The sequence below is a fragment of the Amblyomma maculatum genome, chromosome 2, assembly GCF_055883805.1.
Source record: "Amblyomma maculatum isolate TAMU_Amacu chromosome 2, ASM5588380v1, whole genome shotgun sequence".
NCBI classification, from domain to species: Eukaryota; Metazoa; Arthropoda; class Arachnida; order Ixodida; family Ixodidae; genus Amblyomma; species Amblyomma maculatum.
This window is the reverse complement of record NC_139345.1, coordinates 157,937,506-157,958,373: the sequence shown is the minus strand read 5'-3', so window position 1 is coordinate 157,958,373 and position 20,868 is coordinate 157,937,506. Positions and strand designations below refer to the sequence as shown.

General features: G+C 44.2%; 1 protein-coding gene and 1 long non-coding RNA gene across 7 annotated transcripts in view; one reads left to right on the top strand and one right to left on the bottom strand.

Annotated features, from left to right (window-relative positions):
• The window catches only part of LOC146200264 (uncharacterized), a 186,890-nt gene extending 183,296 nt beyond the window's left edge, over nucleotides 1-3,594 (top strand). The window contains exon 4 of the long non-coding RNA XR_014705218.1: nucleotides 2,119-3,594. This is a non-coding gene — a long non-coding RNA (uncharacterized LOC146200264). The remainder of the gene's footprint in view (nucleotides 1-2,118) is intronic.
• LOC146200263 (coiled-coil domain-containing protein AGAP005037) overlaps nucleotides 1-20,868 on the bottom strand; it is a 344,563-nt gene that overhangs the window by 200,184 nt on the left and 123,511 nt on the right. For all 6 annotated transcript variants that reach the window (XM_084595461.1, XM_084595456.1, XM_084595457.1 and 3 more), the window contains one exon: nucleotides 5,422-5,567. In XM_084595461.1, coding sequence (XP_084451587.1) covers nucleotides 5,422-5,567 — 146 coding nt within the window. The remainder of the gene's footprint in view (nucleotides 1-5,421; nucleotides 5,568-20,868) is intronic.

Sequence of the window (20,868 nt, the reverse complement as noted above, 5' to 3'; positions counted from 1 at the left end):
TCGCCATTGTAGGGATTGCGGTTGTCATCCGCTGTTTTCAAATGTCACATTTCTTGGTAGGGGCAAGGGTAAGGTAGAGCGCGAAGTTCTTGAAGCTTATCACATAAGTATGCAAGGAGATAATTGTATTAGCACAGCATCCATATCGTTGATGCAGAAAGAAATAAGTTATTTATCTCAAAGACCCTAGTACCTTGGCTATCTACGAAGCGTTGCTGTTTTTTTGTCACTTTTAAGCTGTGTGTTGGACGTCGAGCTGCGCATGCCTTGCTGGGTTTCTTGGGAAATGTTATTTTTTCAATAAAGCACAGTTGTTAGTTCCAGCTTCCGTTTGTACATCGTCTTCCTACGTCCTCGTCCCTTGGCTGGTTTTCGTTCTCTTATTCTTAAACTGGAATTCTTTCCAGGCCTCTTTCTTCGTTAGCAGAAAACGGCAATTTATAATTAGCGCTAATGGTTGTTGAGGATAGCAAATTTTGTATTTTTTTGCTCTTCAATTTCATCGAGCCTGGTAATAGCAAGGCGCGCAGAACATTTTACGTAATCATATATCTATTATTTTCTCGAATTTATTGCAGCTCCTTTATCGCGTGGGTCACCATCTGCAATATATGAAACCCGCAGAAATCCTGAGTACGAAGCCTATAGACCAACACCGTGTTTACAAACAAATGGGGCGCTCGCGGAGTCTCAGCCGACTGGGGGTGAAAAATAGGGTTAGCGCCCGTGGAATACATCGGACCGAAATATTTCTAAGCAGTCTTTTAATTTCACGTGGCACCTATGATGTCCTTATTTGATGCAGAGTAACCGTGTATATCCTAGAACAGATCACGAAAGTATGAAATCTCATTAACGAGGCGAAGTATTTTAAAACATCGCGAAACGTATGGGTGTGCGAGTTGGAAGGGCGACCCATAGAAACACAAGTAAACGCAACTTACCGCAACATTTTGCTCGTTTCGCGGAGTACCAGAAGTGGTGGCCGGTCGTTAAACATTGGCCAGCGCTTTGAAGAAATATGCTGCGTCATTTCCGAGGCGGTCTACTTTTAAAACTCCCCGAATAATCTATGTTGTGAGTCCAGACACTCCCAAAATGCTCATGTAGCGAATCACGTAGTTTTGTTTACAGTCTGATATGCTGCCGCATTGAGTAAATTAGCTTGATTATACTCTCCCTCAAGTGATACATCCTAGACAGAATTACATTTAAAAGGCAGTTGTCAACGCCGTACGACAATACGGACCGAACGAGAGTCGCGCATTGCAACAGACGACAGCGCAGCTGGCGATACGCAGCTGGCAAATTGGGCGAATTGGTGCAAATGCATCAACTCGCCCAATTCAGCATTCTTGTGATACCCACCGCGGTCGCCTTCAGCTCCGGAGCGTCTGCTAGCGACAGCGCCGGTGGTACATTGCCGTCTGTAACTGTGCGCGGTCAGTTTATAGTGCTGTGAACCGTCCCGCAACTTGTCAGACTTGCAGTACTTGCAAGGGAATGTACTATGCCATGCAACATGATGTCGGGACGTGATACAAGACGTTCACCAAAAAATGAGAAGGGTTCAATGCTGCTGAACCGAGTAAAATGTTGCGGTAAGTTGTGTTTTAATGTGTTTCTATGGGTATAGCCCTCCCAACTTGCACCCGCATTATACGTTTCGCGGCATTTTAAAAATGCTTCGCCTCGTTAATTAGATTTCATACTTTCGTGATCTCTTCTAGAATGTTCATGGTTGCTCTGTACCGAATAACGAAATCATAGGTGTGCCGTGAAATTAGAAGATTGCTTTGAAAATTTCCGGGTCCATGTATTTCTATGGGCGCTAAGCCTAGGCTTCACCCTCAACCGGCCCAGCCTGGCGGCAGAAGCGCCCCCGCATCGCTCTTACGTCACAGATCGGTGTTGGTCCATAGATTGCATACCTGCGCAGCACAGATAAGATAGAAATCACTCACCCAACAGAGGATACTGAAACACGTATACTCTCTGCTACTCTGGAGAAAGGAGCTAAGAAAACACCGCTATAGAAAAGTGGTCACCCTTTCTTTAGCTTCCATATCTCCCAATATAAAGGCCCATTTTAGTTTTGCTTCTTTTTTTGTTTTTCAGCGGTAACTTGATCTCGGGAAGCGGCACAGCCCGGGGGACACCACTCGACGCCTCACTCTGTCCCCTCGGCGGCCAATCAATCGTGGCAGCGACGTGTTTCCATCAGGTCGATGCCGCTCGGAAAGGGGTCGACGACCAGCACCAACGGCCACGCAGACCGGGCCAGTAGTGCGGCGACACTATTAGAGGAAAGCGCAATCGTTTCGGTGACATCAAGAGAAGTGAAGAGCGCTCGGCAGCCGCAACCCCCCCCCCCCCCCCCCCTCTTTCCTCCTTGCCGACCTCTCGCTCCGGCGCGTGTTCCTGGCGGATGGAGTGAAGACGTCTAATGATATCATATGGGTCGCTCTATTTTGTGCAGACGTCTCATTGCGCTCTCGAAGCCATTTTTCGGCGACTTTTCTATTTCGCTTACTCGACGTATGCCAGGACAATGGGAGCGAGTATCTGGCCGTGCTTTGTGGTGCGTCTCTCGTTTTCCCTGCCATCGCGACGCTCGTAGCTGCACCACCTCCTGTCACTCTTTAACTTGAGAGAACCCAAGCAGCTGTAGCCGATGGTGAAAGCCTGAGACCGGCCCGTTAAGGACTGCCAAATGCGCTCTTTCAACGCGCCTTTGCGTCAGGCCCGGCCTTGAAATTAATTTAGTTACTTTACTTACAGTGACTTTTTTGTCAGTGTTTTGAACTTTTTGTAATTGTTTTGTTTTTCTTGTGTAGTTTCTTTCTTTATTTTCTTATTTCCTTTTCGTTTTTATTTTGTTTCAAGCTTGCGTTTTAATTTTTTTTTATTTTTCCCTTTATTTTTGTTTGTCTTTCATTGGCGTAGAGTAAAAAAAATGTCTTAGCTATTATGTAATTTGTGAACCAAGTTTCAATTTTCAGCGCCAGTCAACAATGCATGTGGAAATAACTTCGAACGCGGACGCCTGATCGCATCAGGTTGTAATGGAATGGAGCGGTATCTGTAACGCCTGACAATATGCTCATTCGTACACAGGTGTGCCCACCTATTGAGGTAGAATTGCGCATCACTAAGGTCCAGAATTTCACCTATACCCAGCACTCGACATGGGATCTAGCGGTATACGACCTCCGAGCTAAACTCATGACTGGATATTAGACGCCTCATAAGGATCGCTGGAGGGCCTTCATTTGATTTTCTAGTGTGTGTGTGTCTCACCTTTTAATGTGTGTCTTCACCTACCAAAAACGCTTGCTTCCGCTATAAAAAATGTCACCGGAAAGAGCCTATCGATTTAGGCCACGTGTGACTTTTGATTAACACATTTTATAAAACAAAATAAGCGTGTTTACTTATCGTAGTTTCTAAAACGTGGCCAATGAAGCCATAAATTGAACCCCCAGTATTGTTCATTAAAAAAAAGAAATGTCAGTGTGACTAGAAAGTTTTGTTATTTAGACATTGCGGATTTTAAAAAAAAAGAAAAAAAATACGAATGACTAATTAAAATCATACAAACAACGCCGAGTTATTCATTATGCGTGTATGCAACCCTGTTTATTATTTGGCATTCAGAACTTCGTGTCTGCACACAGACGAGATCGCTTTGGAAAAAGTAGGACTCTGTGAACTCGCTGTATCTTTTCTTTCGTCGCTTGCGAGAACCATTTCTTCAAGTACGTTACTACGATATGCGCCCCTTTCCTGCCTACTTTAATACAGCGTGAGAGCTAGCACACAATGAACAATTTACTTCTTGAGCATGCTGCTAAAATACGCCCGATCCTAATGCCTCGATTTCGAGTCCAGGCACGGACTCAGCACAGAGTAATAAAGTAGCCCGGGCTCGGACTTAGACGAAGCATTGGGCCTGGATCGGGCTTTAAGCCGCGAACCTATGAATGAGGCCAGTGCATTTTTCTGATTGGGGTGCACGCGGCAGATGGCTGCTATGGCTACTTCCGCTCCAGATGGCTACTTCCGCTCTGGGGGTCAAGTTCGTCGCCTCCACAGGCAGCATCAGCGGCGGAGGTAGGCTCCGCCACATAGCAGTACACGGTGGCATTGACTGAACACAATGCACTCAATCGTTTTGCTTTTATTCTCTCTTTCCTTTCGTGCTTAAGCTTTATGTGTACTTTGTAGCGTCTCCATGCACCTGAAAGTTTCCGGCTTAAAGAAATACAGAGGACGAACTGCTAAAAATGGAGAGGTTGCGCTCATTGAAATTCCAGTTTTTGCACAAGCTAAAAAAGAACAAACAATGCAGTACAGGTGCTACTGTGTAGCATTTAGAATCTTGTGCGGTATTAAATATGCTCTGCTATGCTACGCTATACCGTGGCTTTAAAGCTTAACATGGCTTCCTAATAATGGACACGGAGCTTTCTTTTTTTTTTTTTTTGTCTTGGTGTCACTCGATTGAATAGATTGGCTCGAGACTTTTGAAATGTAAATCACCAAATGCGTCCGCTTAAGAGCAAAAGCATCAAGACAACAAGAGGCACAGCGTCGACGCCTACTATCGAGGAAAAATGTTTGCAGCTGCCAGCGACTCGCCCTTTCATGCTAAATCTGCACAAGGAGAGGAGTTGCAACTGCAATTAGAGCTACGTCATGTCGCCGCAATTAGACTTATTATTTAGGACGCGCACTGCTTTAGATTTTGTCGACATTCGGTGATTTTCTGCCGACATTGCGCTGAAAGTGGGCGAGGTGCCGCTGCGTTCTATACTAACAGTTGTTGGGTTGGCGACTACCGCCTCCGATAGCACTCATGTCAACGTTAGGATTAAAGAGACACTGGTCAACTCCGCCTTGACGCCAACGGCGGAGTCCAGATGCGCAAAAATATATGGGCTCCCTCAACATACGCATCCCCGACCTGCTCCCGCACACAAAAACTTAACAGCCATTATTAAGATATAGGCTGTGGACCCGGCCACTTTCAGACGCATTCTAGCACCTGAAGGCTCATGCATCGTGCAGCTACGCCATGGCCCCGGCAAATGTCGCCGAAACCGAAACCACCCTCACTTCGTATGCTGCAATATGTTATATAAGCGAAAACTTCAATTACATCGGGCTATCAAACGTCCCGCATGAGACAGTCCTCCATCCCTCCTCATCGACATCGATGATACCTAGTATCGCTCCAGCAAAATATTTCAAGCTTTATAGTCACAAGAGCACAAACGCACGAATTGCAACGTAATGCTAAACGGCGCAAAGACGGCGCAAATCGCCTATATACGCATACGAAGAGGACACACGAAATATGGCGACGTCACGAGCACAGCCGCGCTGTTTCATGCGTCGAATCGTTCGTGGCGTACCCACCTGCAGCTCCATGATAGATCGCTGTAGCTGCTGTTCCTGCGTTTCGGGCAACGAGTGCTGTCTCCTGGGCACGGGCCGGCGCACCGTGTGTCCGGGCACAGCTCCGCCGCCACCCACCCACTCTCCTGGGGCCTTGCCGCCCGACGCTGCACCAGTGAGGAAGGGAGAGAGGGAGAGAAAAGGAGATAAGTTCGACGAACAACTGGTGCACATCGACACGGGCTGAACAGAATCGGCCATTTCCATAAACCGCAATTTGCATGACAAGGAAGACGGTGACAAATGACCGCGATAGCGGTATATATGACTTTTTTTTTTTTTTTTTTTTCCCCGCGACTAATCTACTCCGACGGACAGGCTGCGATTTTCGCAAACGTCTCAGGGCCTTCTATTTGTTTATGTCGAGGTACCAGAGAATGCATTATGGCAAATGACGCATAAAAACAAAAATATGTATAAAGAAGATATTGGATAAGCGCAAGACGTCAGGCGAAATTGTATTACACATACACGAGAGTATTTACAGCATGATAATAAGCATATTTATATTGAGGGTAGACAGTGCAAAAAAGACGAGGACCCTCAATGGATTACCAATTTGCCCAAGCGTCTGGGTTAGCCATATTTGCATGCTCAGAAGGGTCTGATGCGACAGTGACCATTGACAAACGCACTCAACGCGGCCAATAAAAGTTGGAGCTTTTATTCTGTTATCGAAGCAGAAAGAACGCTAACTTCGGCAGTTTACCATGATCCATCCTGTACACCACTGGCCCAGCCATGCTCAAAGAAAGAATGTCAGACATCGTTACACGTTTAATCAAGTGATAAAAGGATGAGTCCACGGGTCCGAATCTTTCTGGGTGATCGGCAGCAATTGAGTGCGATGTCGCCACTGCCGGTTACATAGGACACGTGACATATATAATACCACGTGACATCTTCACAGACCTTGTGGAAAAGTACCAGTAAGCTACCCGGGTTAGGCAACCGACTGGGACCATACAGGCAGCGACAAAATTGCTATGAATTCGACTAAGTTGCGCGCTTGCTGCCCTGTACAGAGAGGAAGGTTTCCATGTAGCGTCTTGGGAAATATCTCCGGCTACACTTTTCAGCATTACAGGCAATTAAGGCTTATCTACATCATTCGGTTACACGAATACGACTTATTCCCACGTTAGGATGGCTCGCGTCACGTTCCGGCAGCACCCCGATTCCATTCTACAGCGTCCAAGTATGAAACAAGGTCTCTAAGACCATATGTAATGCCGCGAAGCTTGCAAACCTTTATTTGTTGTTTTCAAAAGCCGTCGACGTGCGGCCTTATCCCTGGGATTATAGCGACCGGAACGATATTGTGCTATCTGCTTGTCCACGCTCGGTGTCACAAAACATGGCTTTATCGCTTTCTTTGTAGCGCGAGATGCGCAGAGATTACTCTCCAATGGTTAGAGGCAAACACTACAGTTTCCGTATTGTGCCAGATTCTTCCAGCGTCGTTTAGCTGTTTTATGTAGACGTTTCTGCGCGGACTTTAAATTGAGCTCTGCCAAATGGAGTGCTTACCTGTACTCACCTATGGTGCAGAAACGTGGAGGCTAACGGAAAGGGTTCTACTTAAGTTGAGGACAACGCAGAGGGCTATGGAACGAAAAATGGTATATGTGTAAGGTTAAGAGATAGGAAGCCTGTAGAGTGGGTCAGAGAAATAACTCGATTTAATGACATTCAAGTGGAAATCATGAGGAAATGGGCATGGGCAGGACATGTAGTGCGAAGAGAGGATAACCGCTGGTCTCTTAGGGTAACAAACTGAATTTTGAGGGAATGAAAGCGCAGCAGGGGGCGGAAGAAAGTTAGGTGCGCGGATGAGGTTAAGAAGTTCGCTGGAGTCAAGTGGATGCAGCTTGCGCAGAACCGGGTTAATTGGAGAAATATGGGAGAGACCTTCGCCCTGCAGTGGGTATAGTCAGGCTGATGATGATGATGATAATGATGAAATAATTAATTAATTAATTAATGAAGTAGGCACCATATGTCCACGACCGACTATCCGGATTGCTGCTTTCGACGGCGCAGTATTTATTCTCTTGCGGGCGCAAGTCAACCCAATAAAGAGTTAATTTAGAGCAACACAATGCAGTCTATCCAGTTGCTGCTGTCGGCGCCTTTTCACCACCATGTGAGAATAGTATGATTAAGTCCTATGTTTAAATAGGGCTTCTTCGTAACTAACTGCCATGCTGAGATACCTTGCGTCACGTATAAAACTAAAGCTCTAGTTTTAACTCACTGACTCGGAACCCGGATAGGTTCGGCTGTCTCGCTAGAACAAATGTTCGAACAGTACCTACCAAGGAACATCAGGTCTCGTAATCGCTTCACATTACACTGCTTTCCCTTTTATAGTTCCTGGTATCCATTCCAGTGATTGTCGTGCATTCTCGTCCACGAGTCTCAATTGTCGTCTAAGAGTTGTGCACTTTAACAGAGAAGCAATTCTTATCAACACCCCACATCTTTGCTTTGTTTCTGCAGTTTTTCAGCGGCATTATAGTGGACATGCAAAAACCTCGCAAAACTTTTAAGCACTATCCTCAAAGCGTGGTGTTCTTATTTTTCGAAATGCTTCATTTGTTCTAAGCTTCGGCTTTTTTTTTTTTTTCTGCTGCCCCTGTGGCCACCTTTGATTTTTTCTCTCTCTAATCCTGCCTTTTTAAACCTTTTTCTCCATTGCCTTTTCACTGGCAAAATAGTTGTGTCTGTAGCCAAAAGGGAAGCCACATATGCGCTAGCTAAACCAACACTTAAAATGAGAGAGCGTCCTACGAGTAACAACGAAGCGAGATCATAACTATCCGTCACAAAGGTGGAGTGGAAATTAATCTTCTTCAAAGGAAATATCTTCTCGCCAAAACAGTATGTTGAGGCTTCAAGAAAGGCAACTTATTAGTCTCCCAGCGTAAAGTGTTAGTGGGAAATTTAATTGCAGAGATGTGCAAAGCATATACTTCGAATGTAGAAATTCCAGTTGAGACTGCGAGAACAAAAATAATGGCCCTACTTGAGGCAAATTATTCCAGCACAAATATGGTGGAAGATCGGTTACCCCAACCTCTCTGCTGTTTTGAAAAAGCTATCTCCTGCTTTGGCTACATGGCACGAGAAGCCCCCTTTTTTACGACATGCCCGCTCTAAAAGAAAAAAAAAAGTTCGCTTTTTTGGGCAGCTGTGTACATAGCCTGTCAGAGAGTTCGAAAACAAACGGCGAGCAGAGGAAAGCGCGGGCTGGACGCAAAGCACAGAATTACGCTCAGAGTGCGACGGGATCTTCGAGACGACTTGGAGGTTGGCGCCTTCCATTTCCAAGAAGGCAGCCAGTATGTACAAAACAGCGAAGCAACAACCTGAGGCCAGAGTGCGATATAAATTCCCCTGTCACCGAGCGGAGCAGAGAGCACGCGCAGCCGGCCATGAAGGCCGCTCCCGGAAGTGAGGGACGCAAGGCGTCTCCTCTCGGGAGGTCTGACTCGACGCGAGCCACTTGTTCCTGCGCCGCTTGGGACGGATTGCGCACCTCGTGAGGAACGGGTTAACGCCGCGGCGGAAGAGTGAGCGGGAGAAACAGCTACGGGGGGAGGGGGGGGGGGGGGGGGGGGGGGGAGAGGGTGAGGGAATCAGTTCGGCCCGTAGGCTCGGGTCTGGAGCCCAGTCGCTGGCCGTCTCTCGGCCCTCCCAAAAATAGCTGATGCCCGGGCGGCCGCGTCTTTCTTTTCTGTTTATGGCTGTAAGATGGATGAACCCGGCCTCCAGGCGTTTAGGCAGTTCGATGCAGTCCCAGATATAGAGAAGAAGCGCAGTGACCCGACATGTGGCACACGCGAGCAGGTACAGAGGAACAGGCGCAAATATCTGTTCCCTTCCTGGAAGAAGGATGGACATACTAGTGCCGGTAAGGAGAACCTTGTACAGAGTACGCGCTGGCGGTTTTTCGCATTGCCTTGTTCTGGATCGCGAACGAGATTCCTGGAAGACATAGTTTCGTCTGAGAAACGAATTTCTGAAAAGCAACTGTATTCGTTTTCAAAATATTCCCTTTTCGCAAATAGAGATGCATTTTGCGCGGAAGTTCTTGGTTCAGCATAGCGAAATTTTCATTTTATGCGTCCGCTCCTCTAAAGACCTCTTCGACCTTCATTTCTCTAGACATTATTATAAAGAGCTGCTACGTCCATGGAGGCGTGTTGTCGAAACATTTGACGGCGAAAACTTTGGCAATAACGGCGCGCTCGCGTAACAAAGACTTAAAAGACATTTTACCGCCAAATACGCCTACCAGTGTACGAGTGACCATAGCTGGGCAGCGGTGCCGAGTTGTGCCCTGTGCTCGCCGTGGTGTAGAAGTTTGAGTGTTCTTTTTGTATGCCAAGGTGATGGCCAATCCCCACCGCAGTGAGTACTCATTATAATACAAAAAGTACAAGCATTCTTCCAGCTTCGATTCAGCGGGTCGAAACACTCGGAAAAAATTGTCCCTTGAGTCCGCCTCAGGTAGGCCTACCCTGGCCCTCCTTCTGTTCAAAAATTAGCAAACGAAACATTCGCCAGTGCCAGGTTGCTGCTGACCTCAGTCACAGCGCTCTGCGGTCAAGCTCGTCTACGGTCACTAGAACCAAATTATCATCCACAGCTGCGCTATCAAACCTCACAAAGACAAAGCACGCACAGGTGACGCGTCCGTACATGTTAAAAATGTTCGAATTCATTCTCCCTAATAGCCAGGGCAGGTCACGGTCGCCTCGTCCGTGAAGCTGCACTGCACCCAACTTGGCCGGAGCAGCATCCGTGGAAGTACACAAGCAAAAGGAGCATGCAGCGCGGCGCCTCTGGCGGGGCCACGCTTCAAGGACCTCCCAAAACGGAAGCCGCTCCCATTGAGCTCCACGGGCACCCGACCGCCGCGCACAACCCGGCCTCCAATTGAGTCACCGCGAAAGGCACGCGCCTCGCTCGCGACTCTCCTGCAGGCACGTGGCCCTTCAGCCGAGCACCTCCGGAGTTACGTCAGCGCTACTCTGAGGGATACTGTATCGAGCGAGGAATTTCTCGAACTCAGGCGGAGGACGGCGGACAGTGAAGAACAGTGTGCGACTGAACAAGAACTGAGCAGGAATGTAACGAGCTACGGCAACCATCATAGCTATCCCTGCCATGTCGACTGCAAATGAATGCGCTCTGCCGCTGACCTCAGTTCATGGGGTGCAACTTATCAGCAAATGTCAAGACGAATGCGCAAGAGTTCCATTTCGAGATCGTCGACCGACAAGCGGATGCTCAGAGGCTAAGACATGTCTTAAAAGACAGCGGAGCAAAATAAAGGCGTGATATTAAAGTATAGCAAGACAGCAGGGTGTCTCATTGGACAAAGATGACTTCCTTAGAGTAGTGCAGTGAAGCACATAGTTCATTCTTAGACTTTTTTTTATGCTCTACTGTTACTGGCGCAAACCGCAGTACTCTGTAGAACGGTCATGGTCCCGTGAGAACTTCACCTTCTGATTTTACTCTCGCGGTGCGGATATCCGGGTACTATACGCTTTAAGTATAGATGTCTACCCTAAGCAAGGAAATTCCCTTTTCGTTTCCACACTACTGCCCCCTTACGAGACTCTTGAACACCTAGTTTTCGGCAGTCATTTTTATATCCACCTTTCTGCTTAGCCCGTCTGTATCCTCGGACATGCTTTGCAAGTCGACTTCACAGATATAAGACCAATGTCATGCCAAAAAGAGTCCATGGAGAGATCTCGTCTGCCTACCTGACAGTTGTGATCTAGAATTTTGCTACTTTCTCTGTGGAGAGGCATAGTTTTGTGAACCCACTATACCATTATCACTATCCCAGCAGAAATCAAGAAAAGCTGAGTGAGGGCAATGAAGGCAAAGCACGTAATGCGAAGGCAAGATAACGGGTGACCCATAAGGATGACAGACTGCATTCCAAAGACAGCCAAAAGAAGCATGCGGGAAGCACAGAGTCAGCTGGACTGATGAGTTTGCGGGGGAAAGGCGTCTGTAGCTGACGTAGGACGGGAGAAGCCTTTGTCCTCCATTCTACCCAGTTCGATTCATGATGATGATGATGATGATGATCAGCTCTGACTTGCACCACTGTGCGACTATGGTATACCCGAGAAAGTCCTAATAACTGACCATCGAAGTGTTTGGAGGGCTAAAAAAAATATTCTAGATACGGGCCACAATTACTCGACAAATACGCAGGTGCACAAGGAATGCAAGAAGAACAGTGACAGTTCTCACGAGCGCTACATTTTTAACGATATTTAATAATACAGCTCCCGTGTTGCAGAGTGAATATTTTAACGATTTACAAATTTTCATTTCAAATTCTATAAAATATACCTTATTGGGCCTGCGCGGTTGGGTTATGTACAGGAAGGCGGATCTCACGCATTTACGCCGCGTCTTGGTGGTTGAGCGATTAAATAATGAATATTAAGACCTGAGATTTCTTTTTTCTAAGGGGCAATATTGTAGTGTGAAATAGAAGGCCGCCAATATCAACGGCGAGTGCCATTTGTCGGCAACGCGGTTACAAATATCGTGTGTCAGAAATATTGTCACGAGGAACGCATCGAGTGATTTGGTAGAACAGGAGGCGACTGGCTCGAAGGAAGGGGACTCCGAAAAAGCGCGAAGGTCGTTTCACCTGGCTGCCTCCTACACCTTTATAGCTTATCCAGCATTCATCTGTGAATAAACCCATCTCATTAACAACAATGTGCATTTTGTGTCTCATTAAGTTGACGTTCCCACATTTCATAATTATACAGAGACAATTGTTCTGCGTGGTAATGTCGTTAATTTATTGTTTGTCGCTTGAACGTTATCAAACAAACAAAAGACGTCTGTGTTCGTTGCTCAAGAACTACACTTGACGCCACTTGAGATTATGCAATGCCGGAAAGCCAACAATCAAATGACTTCGAAAAATGTAGTTTGATGGTTAAGAAAATTTAAGACGGCGCTTCCATTCATGTTGACGGCGTAACAATAAATACTACTACTTGAAATTGGAAAGTTGATTAGTCAATTTTAGTTATTTAATCATTCAATCGTAAGGCTGTCACGCGCCACGCGCATTAATATCCGCCTTGATCGGGAACGCACCTGCACAGACCGTAGAGACGTATCTGGTAATATGGTTTTATAACGCAGGCTTGTAAATGGTTAAGAAAATCGCCCTGTATACAGCCAAAGTGATAAATAAAAGACAGACATAGTACTTGGAAATACAAACCAGTTTTAGTGCACGTTGTAAAGAACAAAGGGACAAGAGAAACTTTACAGTTAAATACTTGTGTAAACAAATTCTTGAAGGAACAGATTTCTTGTTCACACGACACAAGGCTGGAAGCCCCCTTTCGCAGACAGGCAGCAATAATGCCAATTAGGACCACAATGAAGCATTTAGTAAGTGGCCATCTTTAATGGCCTTCCGTGTCTACCTTTCGCGACGACAGTTTTCTCACGAGCTACCACAGAGTGATGCATATTTCAACCAGCTTTACGTCCGGGAGATGCGAACGGAACTTTGCATGCTGCAGCTGGTCTCTATATGTTTTTATTTTCTGCCTCTAAAAACGATCGCACAGTGGCTCTGCATACCGGATCTCTCATGAAGTGAGGTCTTAAATGTGAGTTCGATTACGTGTTTGGCAGATGCAGAATGTGAGGCACTAACGGGAATACCTAAAATACTTTTTAAGTGGTTCTGCCAGCTTGTGCTCAGTCATAAAAGAGCAAACTTTTGCGTTCTTATGTATATGCCTCTGTCAGAATGCAACGCAGTCCACTCGATTTTGTACGCCTAAGGTTAAATCCATTCCTATCGCACCACTATCAAACTGGTATACCCCAGAGACCATGCACTGGAAACCGACGCTTCGTTTTGCGTTTGAAAACAGAGGTGGGGGATTATTAAATTTATGTATTGCCCCCAGCGAATCTTAAAAAAGTAAAGGTGTGTTCAGATAAGAACGCTAATCAAAGTGCCATGACCATTTTTCTTTTTTGTCAATGAAATTTTTCGACATTGATGGGCAAATGTCTCGACACAACGAGCCTTAGTTTTGCAAGATATACGGCAGGTTTCTCGGGGAAAAAAAAATATCGTGTATCAGTGCAGGTGGAAAAAGCCGTTGACGCCATTTCAAAAAGTTGCAAGCTCGGAAACCTGCCGCTTCCGCACTAAAATCTTGTCAGCTATTATTTCTTACTCGATACAATTATGCAACTTTTACTTTTTAATGAATATTAGAAACACGCTTTGCCATTTCAGTTCATTTAAAAGTTGTCTTCAGGAGCGACGCATTGAAAAATGTTAATTTTCAGCCTTACATACTGGCATGAGGAGGAGAAAGAAAAACATCTACTTAAACCCAATATTTGTGCATCGGTGTAATTCCTTAAGTTGTTTGCACTAAAAGTTTTAATGTCACACAAAATTTGTAGCTCTAGATGGCTAGGTATGTTCTCCGCAACGCGTCAAAATTGCCCCAAATTTGAAAAAATGAACAACAAAAAAAAAAAAAGCGGCAGTTTTGATTCTAGTTAAAAAAAAAAAAAAAACATCTTCTATTTTTATTAAAATCCCTCGCAAGTTTCCACAGTACCTGATAAACATTACGGCCTAAAAAAGTCGCATTATACTGATTAAAATTATAAAAATAAATATAAAACTGAGCGCTTGTCCCGATCATTGCCAATATTCAGCCCTACATTTCGGCACGACTCAGTAAAGCATTGCAACTGAAACATTCTGTCTATATTATCTAGGCCTTAACTTTTATTTCTGGAGAAATTTGAAACTCTAGAGTTTTTCGTCCTTTCTCTATGTTATCTTGAAATCGGCCAACATCCAAAAATAGTAAAAATGGCCAATTAATTGTCATTCGAATTTAAAAATAAAATTACCGCAACTTCGATTTTTATTGATATCTCCTAAAAACAGTCCAAAGTACTTTACAAATGTCAGGCACTAAAACGTTTTGCATTATGTAAAACAAGATATCAAACTATATATATAGAACTGAGCGCGTGTTTTCAACCTACAGAAGTGCTTATAGCATCCCCTCAAGGAGTAGACGTCAAAACGTCTATTTTTCATTTGCTGGCTTTAGCTATATTTTATCTTATGCAATATCGATAAAGTTCTCAATGCTTATAAAGTCTTTTTATGCTTGTTGACAGGGTTGAAGACAGCTTAAAATGGAATAAATTCGCTATTTCTGGCAATTTCATGGGAAAACGCAAGTGACGGCTGAACTTTTTCCCTGTCTTATATTTTGTTTTTATTACGAGGTACAGTGGGTATTCAATCTAGTTATTAAATATACTATTTCATTTCCCAGGTATACAAAAATTAACGTTGCTCTATTTTTGAACGCCATTTTTCTCCTGTGCACAAAGGTACAATCATAAGCAAAGCGCATTACAGAATGATAGTTTTGGTAGGATTTTATATTTCTTGATGGCAGCAGCACGAATAAGCCGAGATGACTAGTATCCTTGTCGATGGAGATATCTAGCTCAGAGTAAACGCAAGCTAAAACGAAGCGAAACCGCCCTTCACTAGCGCTCCACCTAAACTATACAGGTTACGCTTTGCAGGTTAGGTGGACGGTGGGTTCGCTCCGTGCTGGCTCACTTCTTTTTTTCTGGCATAGATAGCTCTGTCGACAAGAATACTCATCTCGGTTCATTCGTGCTGCTTCAATAAATCAATATTTATTTCCAGCAAAACTACTATGCTGCCACGCTTTTTGCTTATGATTGCACTTCGGGGCACATTAGAAAAACAGTCTTCAAAAATGTACTATTCTTAATTTTTTTCATACCCGAGAGATGAAATAATATTATTAAGAACTAGATTGAGTAGCACTGCACCCCGCAATGAAAGATTTCACAGGATAGAGAAAACGTTCAAACGTCACTAGCGTTTCCCATGAAATTGCAAGAAAAAGCGAATTTATTCCGTTTTAACCTACTATCAACTACGTCAAGCAGCTGAAAACGGCTTTGTAAGCATTGGATAGATTGGGGGATTGCGTAACATAAAATGTTACTAAATTCAGCAAATACTAAGTGCACATTTTGACGCCTATAGTCCTCAAGGGGAAGCCCTAGGCACTTCTATATAATAATAAATGCATTAAGTTCTATATTTATGTTTATATTCCTAGTTTACATGATGCAATACTATATAGTGACCCATATTTATAATGCCCTTAGGACTGTATTTAGTTAATGTCTATAAAATTCGAAGTCGGGGTAGTTATCTTAAATTGGGATCAAAATTGTCTATTTGTTTATATTCTTGTATTTCGGCCGATTTAAAAATATTACAGAGAAAGAACAGGTAGCTCTAGAGCTTCAAAATTTAAAGTAAAGAACAAAGCCTGGATAAAATAGGCAAGACGTTTCGGTGACAACACTTTATTTTGTCGTGCCAGAATGTAGGGCTGATTATTGGCAATTTTCAGGACAAGCGCGCTAGGTTTTATATCTATTTTATAATTTTAAACATTATGATGGCAAACATTTCTAGTCCGTAATGTTTCTGATGTAAAGGGATTTTAATAAAAATCGAAGATCATGTCTCTTTCTTTTTTTAACAGGAATCAAAGTTGACCCTTTTGTGCTGTTTGCAAATTTAGGGCGAATTTAATGCCTTGCGGAGAACACATCTTGCATTTTAGAGCTCCAAATTCTGTATGCAATTAAGAAAGTAACCGACATAACAGAGAAAATGAATTTTAGTGCAAGCAACATAAGAGAGAGAGAGAGTAAACTTTAATTGTTTAACGAAAAAGCGTGGGTGGTTTCCTCAGTCCAGGATACCATTGGCCTGGGCTGTCTCCCGGGCCTTGGTGAGCAGGCTGCGCTGCTCGGAGAGACCCGTGTGGGACAGCTCTGCCTCCCACTCCGCTTGGCTGAGTGCTCGAGCTTTATATTTCGCTAATTGCTCTTTGCAGCTCCATATCATGTGAAGGATGTCCGAGACTTCACCGCACATCAGCCATCTTGACAACGTGTAAGGTTGAAAATGCACATTCTTGCAACGCGTCGTTCATTGAGCAAAGTTTACGATTTTTACTAAATCAGCTGCAAAAACAAAACAAGTTCCTAGTAGTTTTTGTAAAAGTAAAAATTGCATAGATTTTGTAAGTGAAAAATAATAGATGGCAAGATCTTAGTACGGAAGCAGCAGGTCTCCAAACTTGCCACTTTTTGAAATGTCAAAAAAAAAAAAAAGCGTTTTCCACTTCTAGTGATACGTTTTTTTTTTTTTTTTTTTTTTTTCGATAAAATTAAGCCGTACCTTGCAATACTAAGGTTCATTCCTTTGTGTCGAGATATTTGCCCACCAAATTTTTAAAAATTTCACGGGGAACAAAATATGGCCATGGGACCTCGATTGCCATTCTTATCTGAATACACCCATAGCAAAACCTCACGCAAAGGTACACCAATTTCTTCAACGTATCTTAGCTAGAAAACCACGGAGACCGGTTCCCTTATACAGCCTTTTCTTAGGATTAATTTCGATACGAAAAAAATTCATAGAGGGGGAAGTAGTATATTTATTGAATGCTTATGTCCGATATTAATAATGAATGTGACAGCACTGGCGTATTTACCGGCGCAGAGCTTCATTTCACATGCGACACGTTAAGGTTTGCAAATGCATTTCTAATAAAGACGTCCGTTCCGGCTGGTAATTGATCCAAGTGGATAAAGAAAAAAGATCGATGACAGCAGAAAATGTCGCCAAAATACCAAATATCACACAAAAAACTTTTAAGACATTTCACTTGAGCGGTTACATGCAGTGATAGTTCTCTTGGGAGAACATGTTTTTCAATGGCTGAGTTCGAAGAACCTGTAAGGGAACACCTTAGCTCTCCCTAACGGCCGCGGGATCTCCAACTGTTTACTCTCAAAGGAATGGTCAGGAAAGGAAACAGGCGCAAAATAACCTGGATTTAAGCGGGCCTAACTAACAAAAACAGCCAATAGACCCCTTTCATAAATGTTAAGTCGGCTTCACCTCTATGCTGCATTCCCCACTAATGGCAGAACTGCAATGTATTGAAACATTGTATTATGGCCATAATTCATATGATTTATGCATCAGAACATATTCGCATAACTGCCCTATTACCACTAAATGCATCTGTGTAGAAGCAATATGCGATTTCAGGTCTATATCGCCGTTTTTCTGGCAGCCAGTGACGCCATGTTTGGGGAAAGAAGCAGCGTGGGAAAGCCTACTTAACGATTTTTGCAAGGGGTCCATTAGAAAGGCAAGACAATATTTCGGTGCGCTTCGGCTGTAACCTTCTCAATGGGCATTCAACGATCCGGTATTTCCCGCTACTCCGGCCAGCTTCTTTTCCCAATCCCCTCCATTAACAACGATAAACCACCAGCAGAGCACAGAGCAGAAGGTGTTCATTCGAATTAGTTTTGGTATAACCAGCCCTCGTACGAACTCCCTTGCGAATCACGGAGCGATAGTATTTCCCAAATAACAGTTTTATTGCGGCAGACCCCCCTGCTCGTCACGTGGATGCTACCGGCAATCCCGCGTGCCCGCGTAATAAAGAGATCCCGTTACACATGTTTGCCTTCATATGACTTACTGCCTTTCACAGCCTATCCTCCAATCGTTTTCAAAAAGAAAAGAAAGAGAAAAGAAAAGTATAAACAACGGGTATATGCAAGATCTTTGTCTGAAGTCGCGCATTAGTGGAATAGCTGTTCAGTGGAGTTTTAACGTCCAATTGAGTGCCGGTTTGTTGGTAGCGTGGTTATGGGCTATATGGCTACATTGGCATTTAAGTAATGCCAAAACAAAAACTTGAGCGCTAATTACGCTGTTGAGAAACACCTTTACTTTTCGGTGTGTCGGATATCGAACATAATGTGAAGAACTATAAGCGAACAAAGAAAACATTATCGATTGCATCTGCAGCCATTTTTATAGAATATGACGCCCACCGCAGGCGAGCTAAAATATTTCCCATCCCGTTTGCTAACAAAACAACACTGGAAAGAAGAAGTAATTTTCAGCGAGTAAGAGCAGAAAGGAAACACGCACAAGATGGTTGATAATAGCGAGATGGTAATCAAAAATATGTGGAAGGCAAAAGAAAACGCCATTGCCTCGTTATCCATTTTTGGTCCATACATTGATGAGCCAGCGCAAAAGGAACGCAATAAACAAGACACGGAAGGGAGCGCAGCTGTCCTTGGCGTCTTGTACACTTTGCTCCTTTGAAATAGTTGCGCAAAACATGAAATATCAATTACCACAACAAGCACTGTTACAGCTATATGCCGCACATACGTAAACCACGCATTATTATTTTTATCTTTTTTTTTCACGCTATTGACGGGGTGCCGCTGTTCTGCGGAAATAGCACTTTCCTGTTCAATCTTCCCGACTACTGTGGGAAATATACATTATTTGCACCCGGTTTGTGTCATGGAATCTTATTACTAAAATTCGTGCGTGTCCCGAGGGCCGTTTATGAAGATCACGCACTGAAACTCTAAATGATAGATGGTGTGCGGCAGCTGCTTGTAATAAAAGAAGCTTCAGAGACACGCTGTATTAGCAAATATCAATTCCTCCCCCTCCCCACCTGCCCTGGCTCTGATTAGCCAATAAAGATGCAATTTGCGAGTGAAGTTTACAATGTCCATTATCCATTATCGCTGCTGAACGTTTCGGCGAAAAGTATTCGCACATTTATCAATGCTGAGCATTATATTGCTCAGCATTCATAAATGTGCGAATACTTTTCGCCGAAACGGAAATTTTCTGCTCACGGCGTATGAGCCAAGTATACTTGGCTCATACGCCGTGAGCAGAAAATGTCCGCAGTGGCTATGCAGCTTATGGCGAATATAACAGCCACAAGTGTTACATCCTACGTCGAATATTGCTGAAATGGGCTAATGGTGGGTATCAATTATTTACCGTTATTTAGCTAGTTATAAGTAAAAATTGAAATTTGAGTTCATCAAGTCATATATCGCTGGATAGCTTATATCGAGTACAATTACTCTACACTAACTGCAAGTCTAGGTTAAATTACCGTTAATTATCAGTTAATTGTGATTAACATTTGTAATTTTACCTACAACGTTAACTGATATATGGTTGAAACAGTAGAACCCAATATCAAACGGTAAAACACACAAATACCATATAAAAGCGAAATCACGCTCGTCTAACTCAAATCAAGACTCAACCGAAGCGAAACAGTAGCGTTTGATGCTTAAGCCTTCACAGCACGCAAGGAAACATAATTGCCCCCAGACGTTTATTTTAATGCGTAGTTAATGGCAAGTCAGAGGCGAAATTAGGTTATTTATGGCAACCGCGGACTAGCTTCAAATCATGTTGTATGAAATTTTCATAGCGGCACACCTGAGTCTCCCGTTCAGCGAAAAACCCGGCACCGTCACGTCGGCATGCGGCGTCGTGTCGCGAAAACTGGTGGCCAACTGAATAATGACATCACAGTCACAGCCACAGGTTCAAACGGGGATTTCAAACACCCCTGAACGCTCAAGTGAAACGTGACATCACGTTTGGAAAGAAAGTTAATAAAACGTGATAAGTAATACGAATTAAAAGTCGTCGCATATCTCAAATGACTAAACTTTATGCAAAATTTAATTTCGCTTAACGAAAAATGTGGTCAGGTTTCAGGCAGGATTCAAACCCACGACCTCTGGTTTACGAGCCGCAGATGTTACCGACTGTAAGCCACACAAGGCACGCGTGTACGGCTTGGGAACAAGGGATGGCTTATATTGTTAACCCCCCCCCCCCCCCCCCCCCCCCCTCCGCACTTCTACCAAAAGTTGCGTAGTGGCATATGGCAAGCAATAGAACATGGCGACACAACAGTAACAGAACGACTGGATGGCATGATAATGAAATATGCTTTTATTGGCCAGCGGGACTAGAGCAGACGTCCAGCCCCGCGCCACTGCCCGCTTCGTCATCTTCGTAACAAAATGCATGTTCTGTGGTCTTTCATAGAAGTGGCAACCTAGGGTAGGGCGGTGTAAAATTGGACATGCGGCAAATTGAGAACCGTCACGCCTAAGGTGATCGAGCGCAAACTCTGACAGTGTGATAAGGTTGTTTTTTTTAATACCGGAGAGGATTTGTGGCCGCTTTTTGAGGGGAAAAACTTCTGGAATGCTGTCCAGCGCCGCGGCGGAAAAAATTCCACCGACTGGCTTCCCGCCAGAAAGCTGCGGAATTCTGCATCTCTCCCCCTCCCCTGCATTTCTTTAAAGCAGCGATAAGCTACCGCGAGCTGGTATGTATGTATT